Genomic DNA, 22,147 nt, shown 5'->3' with positions numbered 1-22,147 from the left:
TTCAGACTGGTACTGCGGAGTAGCCTGATACCTGCGTGATTCGTCATAGACATAAACAGAGAGAAGTAGCTCTGGCTACAATGTTCTTCCGTAAGACACATGCAGTTCTGTTTATTAACCACTAGAGCGCCAAAAGCTACAGACTGCAGCTTTAAATAATTTTAGATTCTTTAACATAAAATATTGAATGTAATCAGCACGGGAAGAGTGTAAGAGTTTTGTTTCTAAGACAAAGGGTTCAACTGATTTTTGCTGATAACTGGTTGTGATGCTATAGCGTTGGTACTATCCCAAAGTTGGTCAGATTACTATTCAAAACCACCACCACCAGGGTGCCAAATTTTATAATTTTCCTCTGTACGGTTCATAAAGTTGACATACAATAAGAAAACAAGGGAAGTAAGGCAGTAATTGTTGACCAAACATCCAGGCCATTAGGGGTCAGTATAATGTCCAAAAGCCACAGGTCTTATTGGGACGAATACAAGCCAGCTAAACATAAGCTAAAAGTTAATAAGTGCAGCTTAGTTAGCTAATAAGCTAGTGGTTCCAGTTGAAATAGTTAACATGTAAAAAGGAGAACTACCGGCTCTTTAGACTTCCAAAACCCAGTGCATCATGGGAGCTCACCTCAAGACCACCAGTGCAGCGTCAGCCAATATAGTTGACCACAACTATTGTAATCAAGTCCTCCGTTTACATCTGATACTAGGGTGATAAAGACTGCAGGGTTTACAGATGATGCTTATTGAGTGTTCATGATCCAAAAGCCACTGAGGAACAATGTTTAATACAAACTAGTTTGTGTACCTCTAAAAGGCCAAGTGTTCGAATGTTTAGTCTGATAGCGGGTTTCGGTGCCTGGTATGTTACAATACATTTTTCCGGAATAACTGGGAAGCAAATAATCCACAACACAACAAAATTCACCTCATGAATTTTCAGGCTAAGGATCTGAAGAATGCAGGGTCTCCGAGTTCCTCAGCTGGACCAGTGACCCCCGTCACCCTCTTCCTTCGCTGAACAGAGTGTGTACTTAGACACTGTCCAAATGTTTAGTCTCATGTGCTTTATTCTACTGCCTTCCCTACAAATTGTTGCCAGTGCACATTCGAGACTTCGTTCAACACTCCTGTTTCCCCCTTCCTCCTGAAACCACTCTCTTCCTGAAAGCATTCCTCAAGGAGTAATAAAACAAATTACTTCAGGCCTTTCCTGCTGCCTCGCTTTTAGGCCTTATATGCAAGCAAGCCAATTCACAAGCATAGATGAACATGATTTACTTACAATTTAAATGGATAATTCACTCAAAAAGGCAGTGTTGTCATTATTTACTGTACTCACCCTCTGGTTGTTCCAATTCTGCATTATTTTTTTTCTTTAGAAAACCTGCAATGAGACGTTTGGGAGAATGTCCGTGCTGCTCTTTTCCAACAAAAAAGCACCATAAAAGTGATCCATATAAGTTTTCTGAAGCCATAGGATAGCTGAGAATAAACCCGAAAGAAAAAGGTGAGTAAATGATGAGAAAACGTTTATTTATGGGTGTACTGTTCCTTTAAGTAAATAATTATATCACTTAAACCGTTTTACCATAGTTTTATGTGAACAGTGCATTCAATAAATATTATAAATGAAATACAATGATTTGTGATGGTGAGGAACATATAAACATTATTTCACGTTCTCTATGGAGTATGTCATCATAAATGTGTTAGCCGGAGTGCTAGCTTCGTAACTCCCTCAGCTTAAAAACAGAGCTTATCTTGAAAAAGCAGATCTTTTTGTTGACATATCAGTAGGCTTGTTTCCTGTCATATAAATACTGGAGTAATAAATGTCCTGCAAGCTTACAATCTCCACTATAAATGCCTATTTTTGATTTAAAGCAAAAATAAAACTCGCGCATGAGCAGCAATCAGAAGAATGTTTTTCATCGGTGGACTAGCCTGGATTTAAAGAGATAAGTTAACTTTCTGTTATTGTACTCACCCTCAAGTTGTTCCAAACCTGTATTACTGTTTTTTTTTCCTCAGTGGAACAGAAAAGATTTTTTTTGAAGAATTTCAAGATTCTTCATTCAAGAGTTCAGTGTAATTAAAGTGGATGGGGACTGGTTCCAAAATAACAAAAAAAGCACCATAAAGTGGTCCAAGCAACTTGTGCACCATATATTTAAGTCTCAAGAAATCATTCAATACTTTTATGTGAGGAAACCAAACCGTTTCCAGTAGCCATTGACTTCCATACTATGTTTGGTTACCAGCATTCTTCTAAATATTCTACTAAATATCCTCTTTTGTGTACAACAGAAGAAAGAAACTCATACAGGTTTGGAACAGCTTGAGGTTTTGGGTGAACTATCACTTTAAGATTGAATGATTCAGCTCACTACCTCATTGATCTGGTCACATCTGGAGAGGAACATCAGTGAAAGGTTTCATTTTTTTAGGTAAACTACTCTTTCAACATTGCCTCAATGTAACACCAGCAGTGTTTGGCTAGACTGAAACCATCAGAAGTCCATGCCAAAGGAATATTGCTTAGATTTTGGGGAGACTTTAGAAGACCATCAAATAACGCTGACAGACAGCTTCTCAAAACCAGGGCTTTCATTTCTGCGATTGTATCAGGGCTGGCAGGGGCATCTGTGTGGCTGGTTTCGCACTTCGCTTACTCATAGAACCAGCTATGCATGCTTCACGCCGCCTGGCCAGACTTCACGCGACTGCCGCCACATTCTGAAGTTAAGCCCCTTCGTCCCGCTAATATGCTTTTATGAGATTTTTCTTGGCTTCGGGAGATGACCATAGATCGTCACCAAACCAACAAACAGTACATGGGGAGACTGCAGTGGCATGACTGGGCTAAAGTGACTGTCTCTGCTAGGGCACTGGCAAATCTGACATCTTTAATGATGGCGCAGATTTAAATTAATCTTTTAAGTGAACAAATCAAGGATTAATATCAAGCAAAGTGAACAAGCAAACTCCAAAATGGAGGGAGAAAATTATACATGCTTTGTTGTTATGTTTATGATGCTTACTGAATTAATGACAGAATTTTCATTTTTGGGTGAACTAACCCTTTAAATACTCTTTCTGGAGATTTATTTGTAGACCTGTACAATTTTAGACTTGTTTGTTTGAATCAGTTGAGAATGATTCAGTGACTCACTCATAACACCCAAAAACACTCAATGTTGTCGCCCCCTACTGGTAAAAATGTAATCTGCAGAAAGAGTCTCAGAATCATCAAAACACACAATGAAGGCTCAGTTCTGATGTGTTTTTAGTGCTGCACCTTTTTCAACTGACATGGCTTTTTGATTTTTGGTTGCACCTCCTCTTTCGTTGGTAGAGCACCTCTTTTCAGTAATCTCTTGTGTTTTTAGGCCAACCCAGAATTTCGAATTACCCTGGTTCCCTCAACAAAAAGCCAAAAGGATTTTGCTTTATTTTGAATTATTGCAGAAAATAAGCTCGGTGACCTCCAAAGGTTTATGATTCTTACACATTTTGTTTATTAAGATATTGAACACAATTTTTATTCATTCTGAAGCCTAAATACAATCAGCAGAAGTACAAAGCTAAAATTTGGTTAATAAACTATGACATGGTACTTCAATGTCATCTTCCTACAACCCTTCATAATCTTTACTTAAAATCTACAAATTGGAAAGTTTGAGTTAGAATAGTTTATAAGAGCGCAATTATAAACACAGGCTGTAAAAGTGGACTAGTGAGCATTAAACCAAATACACAAAATAATGTTCTTTTTAGCAGCATCATATGACCCCTTTAATGTCTTCTGTAGCAACAAATGTCAACCTCTGTAGTCCCATTTAGTCATTTATTAGCAACCGCCTTTTTCAAAACAAGCAAAAGTTTAAAAAATAAATAATGAATGGGGTATTACTGATGTATTGTATGTCGTAGAATAAAACGTGAACGTTTTTTGAGACCACAGACCTTATTTCAGGCATTTAACCAAAAAACATATCTAAAACCCCACTGATACGGCAGAAATAGCATAGCATGCTAATATTCTATTATTAACTCAGCCACAGTTCAAAACCCATCGCTACACTGAACTTTAGGCAGTAGACAGGGAAAAATAGGTCAATTTCACTTTTTTAAGATGTCTCTAAAAACAAATGGCACAATGGTAAAATGGAAGAGAGGGAAAATATGCACATCCAAAAAAAAAAAAAAAATGGTAAAATGTCTACTAATATAAAACAATAACAGATATATGTTGCTTCCCAAAAACGTACTTACTCGAAATACATGGATTCTGAAAAATGCGTTTGCTACCTAGTGCTAACAGGGCAACACTACCAAGCTAAAGCTTGGCTGAATTATCAGAAGCTTACACAGGTGTCATCTAGCGCCACACTGACCTCTAGCGGCTGCAATGGGGTTGGATAACTGGTTTGGATAACTAACATGTAAATTTGAAATCCTTGAACGCAATGACTATAATTAAAGGATCAGTGTGTGTGTGTGTGATCAAAGTTGGGGTTGTTCTAATACAAGCGTCTGTCTGTCTTGCTAGCCAAAACAAAGGAACATGCTTTATTTGGGCTGGAAGTAAATCACAGTCCATGGCTGACTAATCAAGGACTGACCCTGAGCTAGTCGCCTACAATCTCCTGCACTGACCTTGTATGAGGACTCACCGCTAATACTAGGAAAACAGAAGCTAATCTCTTACACCAACATATGTGGCTTCCAGCTCAATGCATTTATCATCATAATAATAGGCTTTCATGAGGTCCTAGCATGCTAACAGCACCCTGAACTATAGCTCGGCCTGATAAATGAAGTACTGTTGCAGACAAAAACAGACCGTTAAAGATATGAAAGTACGTGGTTGTTCGCAAACACACTATTCCTCCGTTTATTTATCTTTGTCATTGAGCTAAATATGTCAACTGACTATGAGCTAAAATTACACGAATAAAAAGCAAACATAAGCTCACTGAGTCCAATACTGGCCATGTTTCAAGAACGTATTTGTTTGGTCTGATATTCCTCAGGATCAGTACAAGGATAATGTGAAACCCACCAGTCCAAGTAATGAACAAGGCAAAAATCGAGAGCAAACCGTAAATCCTAGCTTTCTCACAATTTCTCACAAAGGTTAAGCATAGTAATTTCATAATAATTTCAACAATGAAACCTGGGGAAACACACAACAGATAAGTCACATTCACAGCAGTGATATATTTACTACCTTCATGCAGCTTAAATCTAGCAATACACCGATATAAAACAGTAACACAGTAACTCTTAGATTAATTTAAAACTTGGATATTCAAAAAGATATATTATGCAATTTTATTTATTTAAATGTACTAATTAAGTAACGCCATACTGACAAAATACCAAACGTTTAAGTTGAAGGTGGCTTGAGAAAGCCTAGCCTGAATGTTTGAAGCAGTTGTAACAGCTTGAAGTTTTAAAGTTTAGATAGATGTTGATAGTATATTGCTAACATGATTTAACATGTTGCTAGCATGTTTCTAGCATGATTAACATGTTTTAACATGATTAGCATATTGCTAACATGTTTCTAGCATGATTATCATATTGCTAGCATGTTTTAGCATTATTTAGCATGTTGCTAACATGACTGAAAAAATCCAGCTAAAACCAGCTTATTTAGTTTACAAAAAATAGCTTAAAACCAGAAAATTGATTTAAAAAAAAAAGGCCAAGCCAACATGACAATTATATAACATTTTTTGTAGAAGTGTAAATTCCATATCCTGATGGACAAGGAGTGAATTTTTATGTGGTTGATTTATTATTGGGAGCTTTATTTTATTACAGTAAGCCCCAGATTGACCCTCAAGACCTGTCATAAACACCGGGCTACACTTGACACGTGCAAAGTCCAGGAATTCACCTTTTAACCGGGTCTGTCTCGATGTTCCATTGATGAAATCAGAGAGAGAATAGCAGATGGCTGCGCTCGTGAAAGCAAAGAGAACTAAATCTTTCCATCTCAACTATGAGGTCACCCGTGTCACAATTGAGTTTGCTTTTGATTGAGACGTTGGCCAGAAGGATACCTTGCAAAGACTACTACACCATGTCGGTTATATTAACATGTGATTTAATGCCAGTGTGTTCCCACTGTCCCGTCTCTCTATAAAGGCCTTTGGTGAGTCTGGACACAGGAAACCGCTTGTTGGTACAGCTGGGCAGCTTTTGCAGGCATCATTCACTTAAATATTTAAGAATCCTATCTTGGTCTGTCATGCAAAGACTGTCTAATGTCTGTCTGTAAGAAGCAGATGAAGTGTGATTTCACATTCTAACCTCTTAAAGGTAAAGTACATCCATTTAATAATAATGGGATAGTTCACCCAAAAATGAAAATTCTGTCCAAACCCGTTAGACCTTCGTTCATCTTCGGAACAACAAATTAATATATTTTTGATGAAATCCGAGAGCTTTCTGACCCTGCATAGACAGCAATGCAACTGACACGTTCAAAGCCCAGAAAACTAGTGAGGACATCATTAAAATAGTCCATGTGACATCAGTTGTGGATTATTGTGATGTTTTTATCAGCTGTTTGGACTCTCATTCTGACGGCACCCATTCACTCCAGAGGATCCATTGTTGAGGAAATTATATAATGCTAAATTTTTGGGTGAACCATTCTTCTAAAGTAAATACTACCAGTGAATGATATTCAAAATCGTCTGAGGCAATATGATAGGTTTATGTGAGAAAAAAAGTGATTCAAATGTTTAATCGATCAAAAGTGTTATGAAAGTGGTTTGCAAAGTTTCATTTTGGTACATACTGATGGAATACAAACATGTCTTTACTCCGAAACACTGAAATACAGTCTGAAACCAGTCAGGGTCTGGAAGACATTAGCGTTGAGAAACCTTAAAACAAAATTTCCAAAATCAACTGTTTTGAAAGTGTACCCGGCTTCAACACCGCTTTTAACTGATCCAGCAGAAATCTGTTGATGTAAGCCCGGGGGGGAAGTTGTTCCCTGCCGTATGAGATGTTAACCACATTTGGACTCTCTCACGGTTTCCAAGCCAACAATAACGAGTGACTCTGGTTGAGTCAGCAAAGCGTTAATGTGTTTCCTCTACAGACCTTCCATGTTCCAACCGTTCATGTGTATGTATTATATCTGTGTAAAAATTTCCAGTCTGTGGTTAAAAAAAAAAATCACCACAAAATAATCAGTGTTAAATTATCTCCAACGACATTTGTTTAAAACTATCTTTAGAAGAGTGACTCGGATAGCACAAACCAAGGGGGGCTCAAACCTGATGAAAGCGGTCTCATAGCATTCTAATGGTTTACATTTGAATCATTATTAGTAGTGTTTGCTAAGACAAGATACTATCACTATTTTAAAAAAAAACCTTTGTGCGACAAATGAGTTCAGATTTACAATTTTTACAAGGGATACGTTAAAATGGCTGAAAAAGTCTCATGGTGTCCATAAAGTGGACATTATTCAGTCCTATAATTGCTAGCTGCTAGAGATTGCCTATTAGCATCACGCTGAATGAATTCACTCCTTTACTTCAATTATACAGTCCACTTAATGTAGGAATAGTGACAGACAAGCCAACAGTTTACATTTAAGGACTCAGGAGGTAAGCAACCACAAGAATGAAATTAGCATTGTACTAACAACTACTCAGAACAACTAATCAATAACATACATTAGCAATGACCTGACAACCACCCAAAACACCATAGAAACCACCTGGAACATTATCAACAACCAAGAAACCACAGAGAACGCAATTACCTAGCCAGCTTCAAGAAACCACCAGAGATTGTCTTATTACTGGGAGATGCGAGGGTCAGTAGTACTTACCACTGGAAAAACCGTAATAGCTAACTTGGATCACGTGAGGCAATCATACAAAGGTCTCCTTCCCTGCGTACCACCAAAGTCGCAGTGTTAGCATTAGCTGTTACGCTTTTTTGGTGTGGCTTTAGAAACCACCCAAAATGCAGCAACCAAATAGCAATGTGCAAACAACCACCATAAAATGTGTTATTCTTTATAAAAGTTAAGATTCGTCCACGCCTTCCTAAAACGCCTCGTTTAAATACGCCCCCACATTAGAGGTCTGCACGGGCTTTAAAGTGAAGCCCAAACCCGGCCCGTACCCGAGATCGTCTGACCCGACCCGAGCGGCACAGTTAAATTTAGAGCCCGAGAGAGAGAGATGAAAGTTGCGTGTGTGAACCTGAGTCTGCTCTCTACAAGCAATGAGGCTTAGTTCCTTCAAAAACAGTGATTTTACCCCCTCATTGCAGAGAAATATAACGTTGCGAGTCAGTAGCCTGTCGAAGCTATTTTACTAATAAAAGTTTCCGTGCGGTGTTGTGGTGTGCTATAATGTGTGTGCGTGCGTCTATGAAAGCAGCGTAGCCTGCATATAGCTTTAGTTTAGCTATAAACCCGAGCCCGAACCCGAAGCTATTCATTAAACATTAACCCGAACCCCACCCGAAACCCGAAAGTATTTCGGAACCCGTCGGGCTCGGGTCAGGTAGCAGACCTCTACCCCACATGTCTACGTCACTGTGTGGGAATATTTGCATAACACCGCCCAAATGTTTACGCAAAGAAAGAAGGTTTAACTCGCTGTAGTATCGTTGCCATGTCATGGAGACGCTGTGTGTGTTTCCAGATATGGTAAGAGGCGTAACATTTCCACACTTGAGGTATTCGGGTATTTGGCCAATCACAATGCACTGGATAGCTGGCCAATCAGAGCACACCGCGCTTTTCAGAACGATGCGCTTTGTAAAAATTGACGCGTTTCAGAAAGGGGGGGAGGGGGTGGCAGAGAGGAGAAACAATAATGTACAGTATGTGGAAAATAATGTGTTTTTTGAACCTTAAACCACGTAAACACATTGAATTACACCAAATACACAAAATAATGTTATTTTAGCATTGTCATTTCATATGACCCCTTTAATCACAGAGTAATGCACTGGCAACCACCCAGAACAGCCAAGCAACACCCTAGAAACTAGACAGAAAACTCAAGATACCACTAAGTAACACACTAGCAACCATCGAGCAAGGTCCAAGAAACCACACAGAATATAGTAGCAACCAAACAGCAAATAGTGTAACTATTTCAATTACTTTATTAATGTAACTGATTATATTGGATTACTTTTTGAGTACATTTCAAATAAATGTTTTCAACTGTTAATCATTTTGAAACATTTAGAGCAGGCAGGGTTAACCTTACAGTAGCACTCAACACTGATCACTGTCAGACTTTCAAAATCCTTCTTCACTAGAATTAAAATAATCATTTCATTTTAAAGCAGCCAAAACAAAATCAGACTTTAGCACCTCTTCTTACTTTGAGATCGTTCTGAGGTTAAATACAGATTTAAAATCTTAACAAGAAATAGTAGCTATGATATAGTTCAAATTTGTTGAAATCTAATTTTTGCATAGTTGTGACAGGAAACATTGGCATTTAACAATTCCTTGGGAAAAAAAGTTAATCTTAAAAAAAAATAAAGCATATATGTGCATCAACCCAAACAGGAAATAAAACTTATCAAATAAGCATATGTCCTAAACTCCTGAAACATTGGTGTCTCATATTTTATAGCAGTCGATGCAATTTGGTAAAGAAATCAATCAAATCTATGTGCGTGTGAAAATATTCAGATGTAACCCCCTTTGTAATCGTTACCATTTTCATAAGTAACTGTAGGGTTATTCCGTGTCAACTCAACCAGAGGTCCCCGGCTCAAATGTTTGATTTTGCTAATATTTTTTCTGAAGAAAGACAGCCAAGTATAGTGTTGAAAGCCAGAGTATTAAATGTCATGGATGAATATTTACTGAGTAATCCACTATTTTGTAGAGGGGGGGTCAAAATGGCAATTTTCACCTGAGATTCAGAGTCAAATTACAGGAGGTTAAAAATGACTTCAGAAAGACGGCAGCATCATAATGTTAATTTTACACAGAGATTGGTAGGTCTATTAGTGAAATCTGTTGACTTTAGCAATCTTTGTAGCATTATGTGCCAATGGTGACCATTTAAAAATGGGGAAACAGCACTTTTCAATTTTTTCATCCAAAGTTTGCATGCCTGTATCTCAAGAAGTACTGAAGATATCTTAATGCCCTTTTAGATATTGGGTCTTAAGAAACTTTCCTTTTGGTATCTTCATTTTTAAGGCCCTATATGGTTCAGTTCCTGAGATATTGGAATTTCAATATGGCTCCAGGAGTAAATTGTTAAAATTTGTTAAAACAGCTGATATTTATTGCGGTTACATTTATTTTGTAATTAAATTATGTAATGTTACTAGTTACTCCCCAACACTGAATATGACAACTCTCAGATGTTCCTTCTACAACACACAACCCAGATGGCTTTATAGAGGGTTGAAAAAAAATGTTTATTCATCTCCAAAGAAAAAAACTCTTAACATGTGGAGTATCGAAAAAACTACATTAATGTGTGGTTATACCATTAGACAGAATTACATCTGATTTCCACCATTGAGTGTCCCTAAATGCTAAACTCAACATATCCACTAGAGGGCACCAAACTACTCTCTCCAAGTCTAAAAGCCTACTGTAAATTACATCATTGCAAATTAAAACGTTTTCAAAAAGAGGTCTGTCCTGAATGGGAGTAAGAACATATGAAGACAACTTCCTGAGCTGGAGGAATGAACTGATCAGGAGCATTTCTGAGTAGATTCTTCACTACTTTTTCTTACCAGCGATTCTTTTCGAGCGGCGGAGGCCTCTGACATCACCCTCCGGGGCTTCTGGGGCAGTGGTAGGTTTGGAGGCAGTCTGGGCTTTTAGGGTGGCAGGAGGTTTTGAGGGTTTTGGTGCAAGAGGAGCAGAAGTAGGTTTGGAGGGTTTTGGAGCAGGAGCTTTGGAGGTTTTTAGCGTAGGAGGTGAGGCAGGAGGTTTGGACGCAGTCTGGGCTCTCAGGGTGGCAGTAGGTTTGGAGGTTTTTGGAGCAGGAGAAGGTTTGGAGGTTTTTGGAGCAGGAGAAGGTTTGGAGGTTTTTGGAGCAGGAGAAGGTTTGGAGGTTTTTGGATCAGCAGGAGCTTTGGAGGTTTTTGGAGCAAGAGAAGGTTTGGAGGTTTTTGGATCAGCAGGAGCTTTGGAGGTTTTTGGAGCAGGAGCAGGAGAAGGTTTTGAGGTTTTTGGATCAGCAGGAGCTTTGGAGGTTTTTGGAGCAGGAGAAGGTTTGGAGGTTTTTGGATCACCCGGAGCTTTGGAGGTTTTTGGAGCAGGAGAAGGTTTGGAGGTTTTTGGATCACCCGGAGCTTTGGAGGTTTTTGGAGCAGGAGAAGGTTTGGAGGTTTTTGTATCAGCAGGAGCATTGGAGGTTTTTGGAGCATGAGAAGGTTTGGAGGTTTTTGGATCAGCAGGAGCTTTGGAGGTTTTTGGAGCAGGAGAAGAGGTGGAAAGTTTGGGGTTTGAAGGGGGTTTAGGGGATTTAGGGGCAGTAGAGGGTTTGGTGCCTCTGTGGCCTTTTCGCCGTGGTTTAGTTGACTGTGGTGTCTCCTACAAGAGTCGAAAGCAAATTTCATTGACAAAAAATGTGTAGGTATAAATTAAAGGCCCGTTCACACCAAGAGCGATAACTATATTAGCGTTCTCATAGACGGAGGATAATGTTTTGTTATATAAGCGCGCGCTGCAGTTTTGTCGTCTGCCACTGCTCAAACTCTTCAAAGTCAGGTGGATTTTGATTGGCTGTCAATGTTTTTATCATTCATTAGCTGGAAAATAACGTTCTATAAGTGTTTCCAATGATATAATTCCTCTGGTAGCGTTACAGCTGTGTGGAAAATTCCTCTAATTTAGAATGATTATTAAAATTATAGTTGCCATTATAGTTATTGTCATTGTCGTAACAGGCCTTCATTCTGTTTGAATGTCTGCTAAGTACTAAAAGTATCAGCTAGGACACAGCAAACGGTAGTCAAAAGTGATCCACTAACCTCTTTACCGGACAGCTGGGATTCCAGAGCAGATATTTCTGCTTTCAGCGTATCTACGTTTACCTTCCCACAAAAAAAAAAGGATCATCTTAAGTGCGAAACGTTCAAAATATACACATTTCCAGCAATGACTGAGAATGTGCTATTGCTAGCAGTTACCTTGATTTGTTTGATGTTCTCCTTATAGCTGTCAATGTCCTTCATGAGTCGCTCCTCCTTTTCTCTGCAAACAAAATTAATGTAGATGTATCAAAAATCTAAACACTGCTAATCTGCAGCAACAACTTTAGCATGTTGAGAAGACATGTGGAACTGATAAATTAGCGACTGAGCAAACGGTTTTCTTCTGGTGGACAATACAACTGGCAAAACATCTTACAGACATACAAGTTGGGACACAGAAGACTTGGGGCTAAGAAACCAGCCAGAACACTCCAGCAACCACATGGCAACATTTTAGCATCATGCTAGTGAGTTTTGCATGGGTAAGTACCACTAGAAAAGCCATTCTTTCATTGTGTGCGAGCTGTCTGGATAATACCTCGATACTTGTGCTTTTTCCAGCTCTGTCTTGAGTTTGCTGACCTCTGCCTTCTCCTCAGCAGTAGTGCAGTGCACATCAGCAACCTTTAGCTTGGCAAGGAGAGCTTTAAGATCAAGCCCTTCCAGCTGACTAGAGCTCAGGGACCTCAGAAGTATTTCCATGGAAATTTGCTGTAAACGTTGACACGACGCCACCTCAAACACCAGAGCCACAAATATTGAGATCCGACAGGTGTTTCACAAGCATCACATTATGAAAATGGTGGATATGAAGTGACAAAATGCATTATAAAAGTGTCATGTATTACCTTAGAAAGCTCTGTCTGTATTTTGTCAAGCGCAGCAAAGCCCATGTCCCGCATTTGTTTCATGCTCTTCAGAGACTTCTGCAAGTCGCTTAACTCTTGCTGTAAACCAAATTGTCATGAAAATGTCCTCTTGGTTCAATTTAATTCTCAAGATGAAAAGGAAATGTTAATGACAATGATCAGTTTAAGCATAAATGGGAAAATAAGGAGGATGTGACATTTTGTATGTACACCGTGTGCAATATGCAAAATTTCTATGTGTACATAATAGCAGGTGGCCTACTATATTTGCACAAATTTCAATATGCAAATTAATAAGTAATATAAGCAGTGGTTTTAAACAAAATTTGATGTAAATATTGGAATAAACATATGGCAATTAAGCTGAGATTTTTCTGAGATGATAACTGGACAGCAATTGATATAATTGGAAATGTTTAACACTGCATAACATGTAGTAATTTTTAAAATAGTATGCAGTAGTTAGTGTATACTATGCAGTACACTAATATTCCATCCAAAAATATGCATTCATTGACCTGTGCCTGTTGAACTCGCTTTTTCCATTTGGTTTGATAGACAAACTCCAGGTCTGTGTCTGTCCATTTGTATCCCTGCATTCCCTGGATGAAGATTTCAGGATCAGGATCAGGATTCCCAGGGGTTGCTGGACAGTCATGAGAGTGAATATTAAAGCAATTAAATCATACCGAACAAGAAACAGTGAGTATATGTGGTGCGGTACCATTACTAACAAATATAAGAACATAGAGAGATGTGTGAATATGATTACTTATGTCAGTGAGTATATGAAATCACCTGATGCAGCGGTAGAACTAGACCTCCTGACCGACTTCCTCTCATCTTTAACTTTAGGGTGCTGGAGAACTTCATTTGATCCATTGCAAGAAAGGGGTTTAGTTATTTCCTTGGAAAGATTTTAGTAGGTTTAGTTATTTCCTTGAAAAGAAATTTGAACTCATTAAGAACTTTTATGAAGTGATTACTAAATACATGACATTTAAAATAAATGTTTTAATAAATTGCATACTTTCATCCTAAGCAAAATGAATACATTTAAAATTTTGAAAGACCAGAGAGAGAGAGAGAATTCTAGCTTTCATTTCATATTTATTAATGTAAATGTTTAGTTTTCTTTTTTGACTGATATCGACAACTGCCAATTTAATAAGTTAAATGAATTTGGTGGGGTTGTAAAAAAAACAACAACAGTGTATTATTTGATTAATAATTAAACTTTTCTCATTCTCAAGTGAGAAATTTGTAGCTTAACAATTAAACAAGACTCCCAAAAATTACAACGTTGAATATCCTTAATAATTATGACTTATAATAATATATTATTACAGTACATTATTTTATTAATAATATCAAATATTCAGACATAATATTTTTTGGTTTGTTTAATCTCAGAGTTATTTAATTATTCTTATGCCACAGTAGAAATAATATTCAAATTTTGCTCATATGGATTTAGCCTATCAATCCATTTCTTATATGTTGGAAACGCATGAGGCCAAAATATTCAGGACATTTGGACAGGCCACAATATTACCATGATAAAAAGGAATAAACGAAAAGAAAATATGTGTATTAAAAGCTATATATCCATACACATTTGTATTTGTATATGAGAAACACGAATGGCCCACTGATACAATACTATCGTTGTGTTTGTTTGTTTGTTTGTTTACCTGGCCGCATGGCTCATCTTTGACCACTTGTTCACTCGTTGGAGAACCATCTGGTTTGCTGGGGGGGCTTGTTGTTACTCTTTCACTTTTGGATGGAGGTGTCCTCTCTAACTGTCGCCCGGCAGGTATAATATTTGGCTGCTCATCGATTATTGATCGCGCTAGTGAAGGCGCATCATGCGAATCCAAATTACGCACATTTTTGGTGCGTTTGATTCTGCCTCCCTTCGAGCTCATATGAGCTGCCGGTGTTTTTCAACTCTTAAATTGTTCAACTGATGTTGTTTGAAGGACAATGCTACGATCTTGACGCTCTCAAACTGCATACAATTTTAAAAGTGACCTCAAGCAGAGTGAAGCGGAGTTACTACATGTGCTGATCAGTGGTAATGGCATTGGGTGGCCACTAGGATAATAAACAGCAGCACACGCTACTTGTAGCGCTCATTAAAAGTTGTTAATCTCGTGACAGATGCAGTGTATCTTTTTGCTATTTCAATCGTTAATATAAAATGTATTTTCTCTGTATTACATATACCAACCAGGCTCAACTATATAAAAATTCAGAATTTTAATGTTTACTCAACAGGCCTCTACAGCTCAGAGTGTTTCAATGAATGAAGTTAACCGGCAGAGGGCGCTGAAGCATTTCTCAGGCAAAAACTGTGACTGACGGCATAATATCGAGGCCACTCTTAAATAAAATGTAAAATGCCTAACCAAATGGCATGGGAAATGGCATTTAAAAACAAAACAAAACCAATTTTTATAGATATTTTATCCTCTAATGCAGTGAGATTCTGACATTTTAAGTGTGGCTAACTGTGTTAGAATACTTTATGGGGCTATTGTATGTATAAAAACAAGAACAATGGTACAGTCCAACCAAAATGTATTCAGACACCTTCAAAATGTCTCACATTATTACAGTTTATTCGGTATAGTTTAGAAAATGGTAATAAAATATGACAAGAACTCAGAGTTAAACTGTGTCAGAACAAAAATCTTGATAATGTCAGATAACTTTGATAGAAAGTAATGAATTCGGTTAAAAGCTGTCAGCTGTTAAATTTAAGTACACAATTAGATAATACCACTTTAGGTCAACCAATAAACAAGCAATTCTTAATTTTGTTCAGTCTGTGGTGTAAAAAGGTCCATTAGCAATTAAAGAAAAAACACTCAAGCAAAACATGGTCAGGTCAAAGTGTCTGTATAGTTTTTGGTCCCAAATTTTTATAGTTCACTGTATGAAGACTTTTTGGGTATAATATGTCACAGTTTACTTTATTTTGCTATCCTCACTTATAATAAACTATAGTGTCCTGCACCCACTAGTAAAAAAATATCACAAATTATATCTGGTGTCTGAATAATTTTTGGTTTGACTGTATGTCTCTTAGTTAAAATTAAAGGTCTGGTGTCATATGAAGAGCAGAGATCATTTATATTCAGAAAAAATGTAAAGTATAACTTTATTGAAAACAGTGGAAAACTGTTTATGAAAAAGTAAAGCACAAAACATGTACAATGTGTCATATGATGTGTTTAACTCTACAAGTAAGACAAATAACCACAGCAATAATACAGCAACATTACTATATCTGGCCGCTCAAACAAACAGATTAGGCCTATAAATTCTGTTTGTTGCCGCTAGCGGATAGGTAATTACATTCAGCATCTTTAATATCTAAACTGTTCAAAACAATTACAGTATCATCTCACTTACACTTTAATACTGCTCACTGACATCCATGTACTGGATTGTAAAAGTTAAAAGACATGCGGGTGTCTCTTTCGATGCTGAAGGGAGTGCATCAAGAACTGATGGCTCCTAGATATCATCCAATCAGTTCCTGATGCAGTATCACCAACATCAGAAAGTTCTCACAGATGAAGGGATGGCTTGTAGTAAGGAATTGGTCTGTGAGCTAATAATATTGTGAATGAATAACAAACACTTTAAACATTTACATTTCAGCCTTGCCACAGATTTCAGCGTAACTCTATTATACTTTGACTTCTTTTCCACAGGTTGCTCTCTTCTGTCCGATGGAGACCAGTGTTATTTCGTCATGGTGTGCGAGTGCTGAGTGTGACAGAACCCCAGCAGCGCCTGTGAGAGGGGTGACACACTACTCACAGTTGCCAGCTGAGATTATGCCAAAACTCAGCCGCCAGTACCGGAGTCTTCCAGAAGGGTGCGCGCAGATGTTCGCGTCCCAGAGATGGTAATACATTTACGAACTTCTTTAGCTCCTCTGTGCAGTATAAGATGCATGTTTGATCATTTTGGTGTAAATTGAAGCGGTTATTGCACAACAACAGATTAGCATTTTAGCATTGAGATTAGCAGAGATGTAGTATTGAAGTATAAGGCAGATTCAGGTGCAGCTGATGTAGTTTTGGGTGTAAACAGACTACTCAACCCCTACAGGTCAATGTGAGACTGAAATCACATCACAGTTGCCTGCAGAGATTACCCAGTCGGTCCATTGCGTCTTTGTTGTGATGCTAGTCAATAACAAAGAGGTTGGGTTTAAACTGAGCATTATCAGCGGTTCTCAAATGGTGGATTGCGACCCAAAAGTAGGTCGCAGGTCAATTCTAATCAAATGTGGCAGAATCAAAACAATGCTAAATGCAAAATACATTTGCTGTAATTTTTAGGCAGGAAAAGAAAAAGGCTTTGCATATCTTTTTTGTTAAAGTCTCAGAAGTAGCAACAGATCTTTTCTTCCATATTGTGACGCACAGTCAAGTGTAATAATGGATTATCAAAACAGAAAATATAGAGTGGAGACTTGGTTATATCCATCAGTTGCTGATTGGACTGGAGCTTGCAGAAGATTGTAAAGGGAGGGAATACGTCACCATGGTTACATTGTGACATTCTAATTATGAGGTCAAAAAAATGCACTGGTGAATTGTTTACATTCACAATAAGATTGATACCATGCAAATAGATACAGTAAATTTTTGTTTCATGCTGTCTTCAAAATCAAACTTAGCAGAATTTTGGTAGGGATGCTAACATGGACAGTTTGCATGAAATGCTCTTATCTTCGAGAACCATGAATGAAATTTTGCAAGGTAAATTAAATGCATCGTAGACTATATTAAATATAGTTTGCAGGATGAACATGGTTTGCACCGGCTGTGTTTCAGTCGCATGAATTATTAAATGCTGGGAGCATGAAACTATCAAATTCATCAAACATATCAAACAACAATTTTCTTGTTCAGTCTATGTCATTATTGTTTAGGCTAATATTGATAAATGTCAATGTTTGATTTTAAAGTCAGCATGAAGCATAACGTAAGTTGCTCTTTTTTTGACACATATCCAAAAGAAATGGCTTCTTGAATGAGAAAAAAAAAATGTTGGGTGGGACTTAATTTTGTCCATCGGGAACCGATTAGATCATTGTCGTTCTTCAATCTCATGTGAATTACAGGTTGTTGGAGGGATGAAATTATTGTTTCACTTCCAAAAAAAAATCGGCATCTATGGTTCCATGAGGAACCTTAATAGTCCTTGGAAACTATCCATTCCACAAAAAGTTCTTTAGAGCGGAAAAAAAGATCTTTGTATTTTTAAAATGTTCTTTAAGTAACAAAATGGTTCTTTTAAGAAACTTTTGCTAAAAGGTTGTTTGGGGAACCAAAATGTTTTTTTTTTTTTTTCAAAATTTAACCAAAATAGTTATTCTATGGCATCGCTGTGAAAACCCCTATTGTAATCTTTACTATTAAGAATGTAAGGGGAAGTATTTATTTATGAATTAATTTAATTTATAATAAAATTCCAATACTCCATAAATAAGAATTGACCATTTTGATTCGATTGGTAACTTTAAGACCTTTTTTTTTTTTTTTTATACGATAAGCAATTTTGCTACAGTTTTGTGTCACCACCACATCACGTCTACTGTAAAATCTGTGTCCTGAAACAAAACCAGCTGAAAAGCGCTATTTTATATTATCATTGTTTTTGTGTTGGTGAGTGTATGATAGCCGAAGTGTGCCGTAAACAAACACTCTAATCCGTTAAGGCCGAAAACCGTCGCGTGAGGGGCAGTTTAGCCTCTCCCAGCTGGTGAGCTGAAGGGCGTCTCCCCAAGGCATCTGGCGTGTGTCCCCCAATAACCCCACACCCCCTCAACTACACACACACACATACACACCCTTCCTCTGCAAGACCGTGATCCCCGCTGCTGTCAGGGCCCACTGGTCGCCATGGCAAACTCACAGGAACCTGAGCCGGCATTGTCAGAGCGGCCAATGTGTATGTCCCACTCGCCGGCTCTTCTTTAGAGTCACAGCTCGGGTCCTTTGACACCCCTGAACACTGCAACAAATTGAGAAAGACAGAAGAAAGGAATGAGGGAGAGGGAAAGAGCTCAAGGCTGATAGATACAGCTAAGAGAACAGGCAAAGTCATGCTTCAGGTTCGCTAGCAATGTGCCCAATGCACATTTCTTAATATTAAGCCTAGAATGTGTTTTAATTGAATGATCTTTCAATAATATTGTTTTTTAAGTGCAAAATATGCACTTAAGTGTACCTGAAGTATACTTGCAATAGTTCCACTTTAGCACAATCAAATATACTTCAGTATATCTTTAGTTGGACTTCAGCACTACTTCCGCACAATTAAAGTGCATTAAGTACAAAATTTGTTGTTCCAATTTAGCAGACATCAAGTATACTGGTTTGGTATACAAAAAAATTATAATTGCAGGGGTTTTATTATTAAGCGCATACATTTATTTAAGATTATTATTTTTATTAAGCACATAAATATGTGTATATATTTGTAATATACTTAACATGAAATAAATGTATTTCAAATACATGTTAATATATTTATTTTTCACTAGTTAAAACTAGGTCAACAATGGTTGGTCCATGTCGGAAATAAAAGGGTTAAAGAGTGGAACAACATTTGCCCTTGGCTCTATAATTATGTTTGCAAAAAGTGAAATGATTTTTGCAGTTTTTATGTTTAACCGATAAACTGAGTTACAAATGTCGCCTATAAGGTTTTTGTCAATCTGCTTTGTGCTCCGTGAATATTTTCTGACAAAAAGATTTAAAATAGGTGTGAACATGGCTCTTTTTTTTTTATATATATATTTAAAGAATGCAAGAAAACATTACAGTTTCAGCCTAATCCAGCATGTATTACCTTGTATTTCAAAATTGGTTGTTTCAAAACAAAAACGTGCCCCTCCCATGAACTCTCTAGTGGTGAATGTTTTTTTAACATTGACGTTTTCCAAAAGCACAGTTGTTTTATTTAAAAAAATATAGGAATTAGTTTTTGTTCTGTTTTCCCACTATGCCAACTCTACACAGTTCCATTTTTGATACATTTCGTTTTCATTGTTACTTGTTTTTGAGTCACTTTTCTCCAGTTCCTCCCCCCTTAAACTGAGATGAGATGTGTCAGTTGGTGGTCGTATTCAAAAGGCTTTTTACTGTACAATGGTGTTTCTATGTGAATTAGTTTGAGCTCTGGGTTCGAGGGGACTCCCTGTGCGGCGAGTGGTATTGTTAAGGAAAGGCCAGCGGTGTTCCAGAACTTGGGCTTGACCAAAGGTGGCATGTGAAGAGGATGGAGCCATTCCCAGCATCTCCTCTCACTGTAAGGCAACATCTCAAGACATCCGAGCACCGGTTTGCCCACAAACAATCACAGCAGACTTGAGCAGGGATGACATTTTTATTTGTCACAGACCTAAAGTCCTAAATACTTTCCCTCCAGGGGCAGAGGGCGAGAGGAAAAAAAAAAAAAAATTTGAAAAAGTGGAACAGCTTCTCTGGCAGTGGATGTGGCCTGGGACCCCCCTCTGTCGTCATATTGTCTGGTAGAAAATTGAAAACAAAAAAAAAGACAATATGACCAGTCCTTGACAGAAGGATCCATGGTGTTGCACTTGTCTCATTAATGAGGACTGTTGTATTGTGTTCTCTGAAGTTTTCCTACTATGGTACTCTGGACGTCTTACACGTTTTCGTAATTAGAGTAATAGTCATCTTTAATTAGTGATAGCTTACAGACAAAAGAAGCCTTTTGTGATCGCCCCCCCTGCCTAAATTTAACCACTCTAGAATCAAACAAATGTTCCAGCACGCCACGGAGGCAGCCATCAGCGTCGGCGCCATCTTACTAACATATAACTTTACAACATAACCTATACTGTATATTGCACACAGTAATACATACTTGCACATTTACACACCATGTCCATGTATGTTTTTGAAGCTGTACCTGTGACAATTTCCACCAGCCAAAAACATGTATTGCAGTCTAAAACGTCTAATTTACACAAATAAATTTGCATTTTAATGTATTCACATTCCTATATTTTATAAAACGAATACATTTTTAGAAAATAAAATTTGACCTATAGCATGCGGAGGGCGGAATCAATTAATTAATTTCATTTTTACTTTTAAGGGTTTAAAATAAAAAAATATTTAGTAATATAATATTAAAAGATATTATTAGTGGTAGCTGTAGTGTTGTCATATTATCAGTATTATTTCATAAAAAAACAAATGTTCGTTTTCATTTCATTCTGAAGTGAGCAGATGTGCTTGTACAGTAGTGGCTTCAGTGATCAATCAATGAATGCATTACTGCAATCAACTGAATTACTGGCAGTGCCATATGGGCCAGGGGCCCATGGTGACAAAGCATAATTTTTGCGGGGGGAAAAATAAATAAAATGAGCAAATCTGCAAAACGTACAGTTTACATTGAAGTAACATTGTACAGCATGCACTAAACACTTTTTGCGTAGCACGTTTCGATTTCGAAATCTATCATTCGAGCCCTGTCTGAACATACATGTGCAACAGCGGGATAATTTCAGGATATTATGGGAAAAAGGCGTCTTACCTTGCCTTTTCCTCAAAAGCGACAGTCCCAAGACGCCATGGCCTTCTACTGCAAACACACACGTATACTATACGTCTTTCAGCTCTCAGTGTGGTGAGAGCATGTGCTGCCAGCCTGTGAAATCCCACCCTATCTCTCTGACTGTAGAGCAGCACACGGCTCTCCTTCTTCCAATGGCCCCCCTTCATTGATCTATCTTCAGCCTGCCTGATAGGCGTTCCACCCTGCAGGTCACTTCTTTCTGTTTAACCATTGCTTGGTTTTCTTGAGAGAGCTGCGATCATAAAGAGAATTTATTAAGATGGAAAGATGTGAAAAAAAAAGCGTTTCCCTTTTCCCTCTTTCCCCTTGTTCTGTCCGGCGGGACAGGAGGAATGTAGTATGTGCGTGTTAAAGAGCACTGAGTGTATCTGGCCTGGTAATAGGGGTGATACTGTTCCGTAGGGCTATGTTTACAGAAGTATATCCCACATAGCCTGTATTATAATACAAATCTTCCAAAGTTTCCTTCGGTGAGCCATAAGGAGTTCAGGTTAAAGAGCTAATGCATCTGTTTTGACAGCATGCTGTACACTAAAATACCGCGTACATGTTAGCGTACAAAGTACACTAGGTTTTTATTTTGAATTCGTATTTAATTTTTGTGAT

At 37.8% G+C, this 22,147-nt stretch overlaps 1 protein-coding gene across 2 annotated transcripts; it reads right to left on the bottom strand.

Annotated features, from left to right (window-relative positions):
• Nucleotides 1-10,438: 10,438 nt before the first annotated feature.
• LOC107717672 (proteoglycan 4-like) lies at nt 10,439-15,016 on the bottom strand. 2 transcript variants are annotated; one of them, XM_016524503.1, is made up of 8 exons: nt 14,590-15,016; nt 13,694-13,802; nt 13,414-13,541; nt 12,875-12,973; nt 12,565-12,761; nt 12,183-12,246; nt 12,024-12,086; nt 10,439-11,583 (listed from the first exon to the last, which is right to left on the bottom strand). In XM_016524503.1, exons 1-8 carry the CDS (start codon nt 14,824-14,826, stop codon nt 10,765-10,767), a joined length of 1,716 nt encoding a protein of 571 aa, XP_016379989.1. In that variant the 5' UTR covers nt 14,827-15,016; the 3' UTR covers nt 10,439-10,764. The 2 variants fall into 2 exon arrangements, with proteins under 2 accessions (XP_016379989.1, XP_016379990.1); XM_016524504.1 differs by having other exon boundaries at nt 12,565-12,737.
• Nucleotides 15,017-22,147: the final 7,131 nt, after the last annotated feature.

Source organism: Sinocyclocheilus rhinocerous, unplaced genomic scaffold, assembly GCF_001515625.1.
Source record: "Sinocyclocheilus rhinocerous isolate Xijiao unplaced genomic scaffold, SAMN03320098_v1.1 scaffold633, whole genome shotgun sequence".
Taxonomy (NCBI): Eukaryota; Metazoa; Chordata; class Actinopteri; order Cypriniformes; family Cyprinidae; genus Sinocyclocheilus; species Sinocyclocheilus rhinocerous.
This window is presented reverse-complemented; position numbering and strand designations above follow the sequence as displayed.

What these genes read in the sequence shown, in the direction of transcription:
- LOC107717672 (XM_016524503.1), bottom strand. Translation starts at nt 14,826, where the DNA reads ATGAGCTCGAAGGGAGGCAGAATCAAACGCACCAAAAATGTGCGTAAT. An exon ending in GAAAAAGCACAAGTATCGAG is followed by an intron (nt 12,247 to 12,564) that starts GTATTATCCAGA and finishes TTTTGTTTGCAG; the next exon opens with AGAAAAGGAGGAGCGACTCA. An exon ending in AGAACATCAAACAAATCAAG is followed by an intron (nt 12,087 to 12,182) that starts GTAACTGCTAGC and finishes TTTTGTGGGAAG; the next exon opens with GTAAACGTAGATACGCTGAA.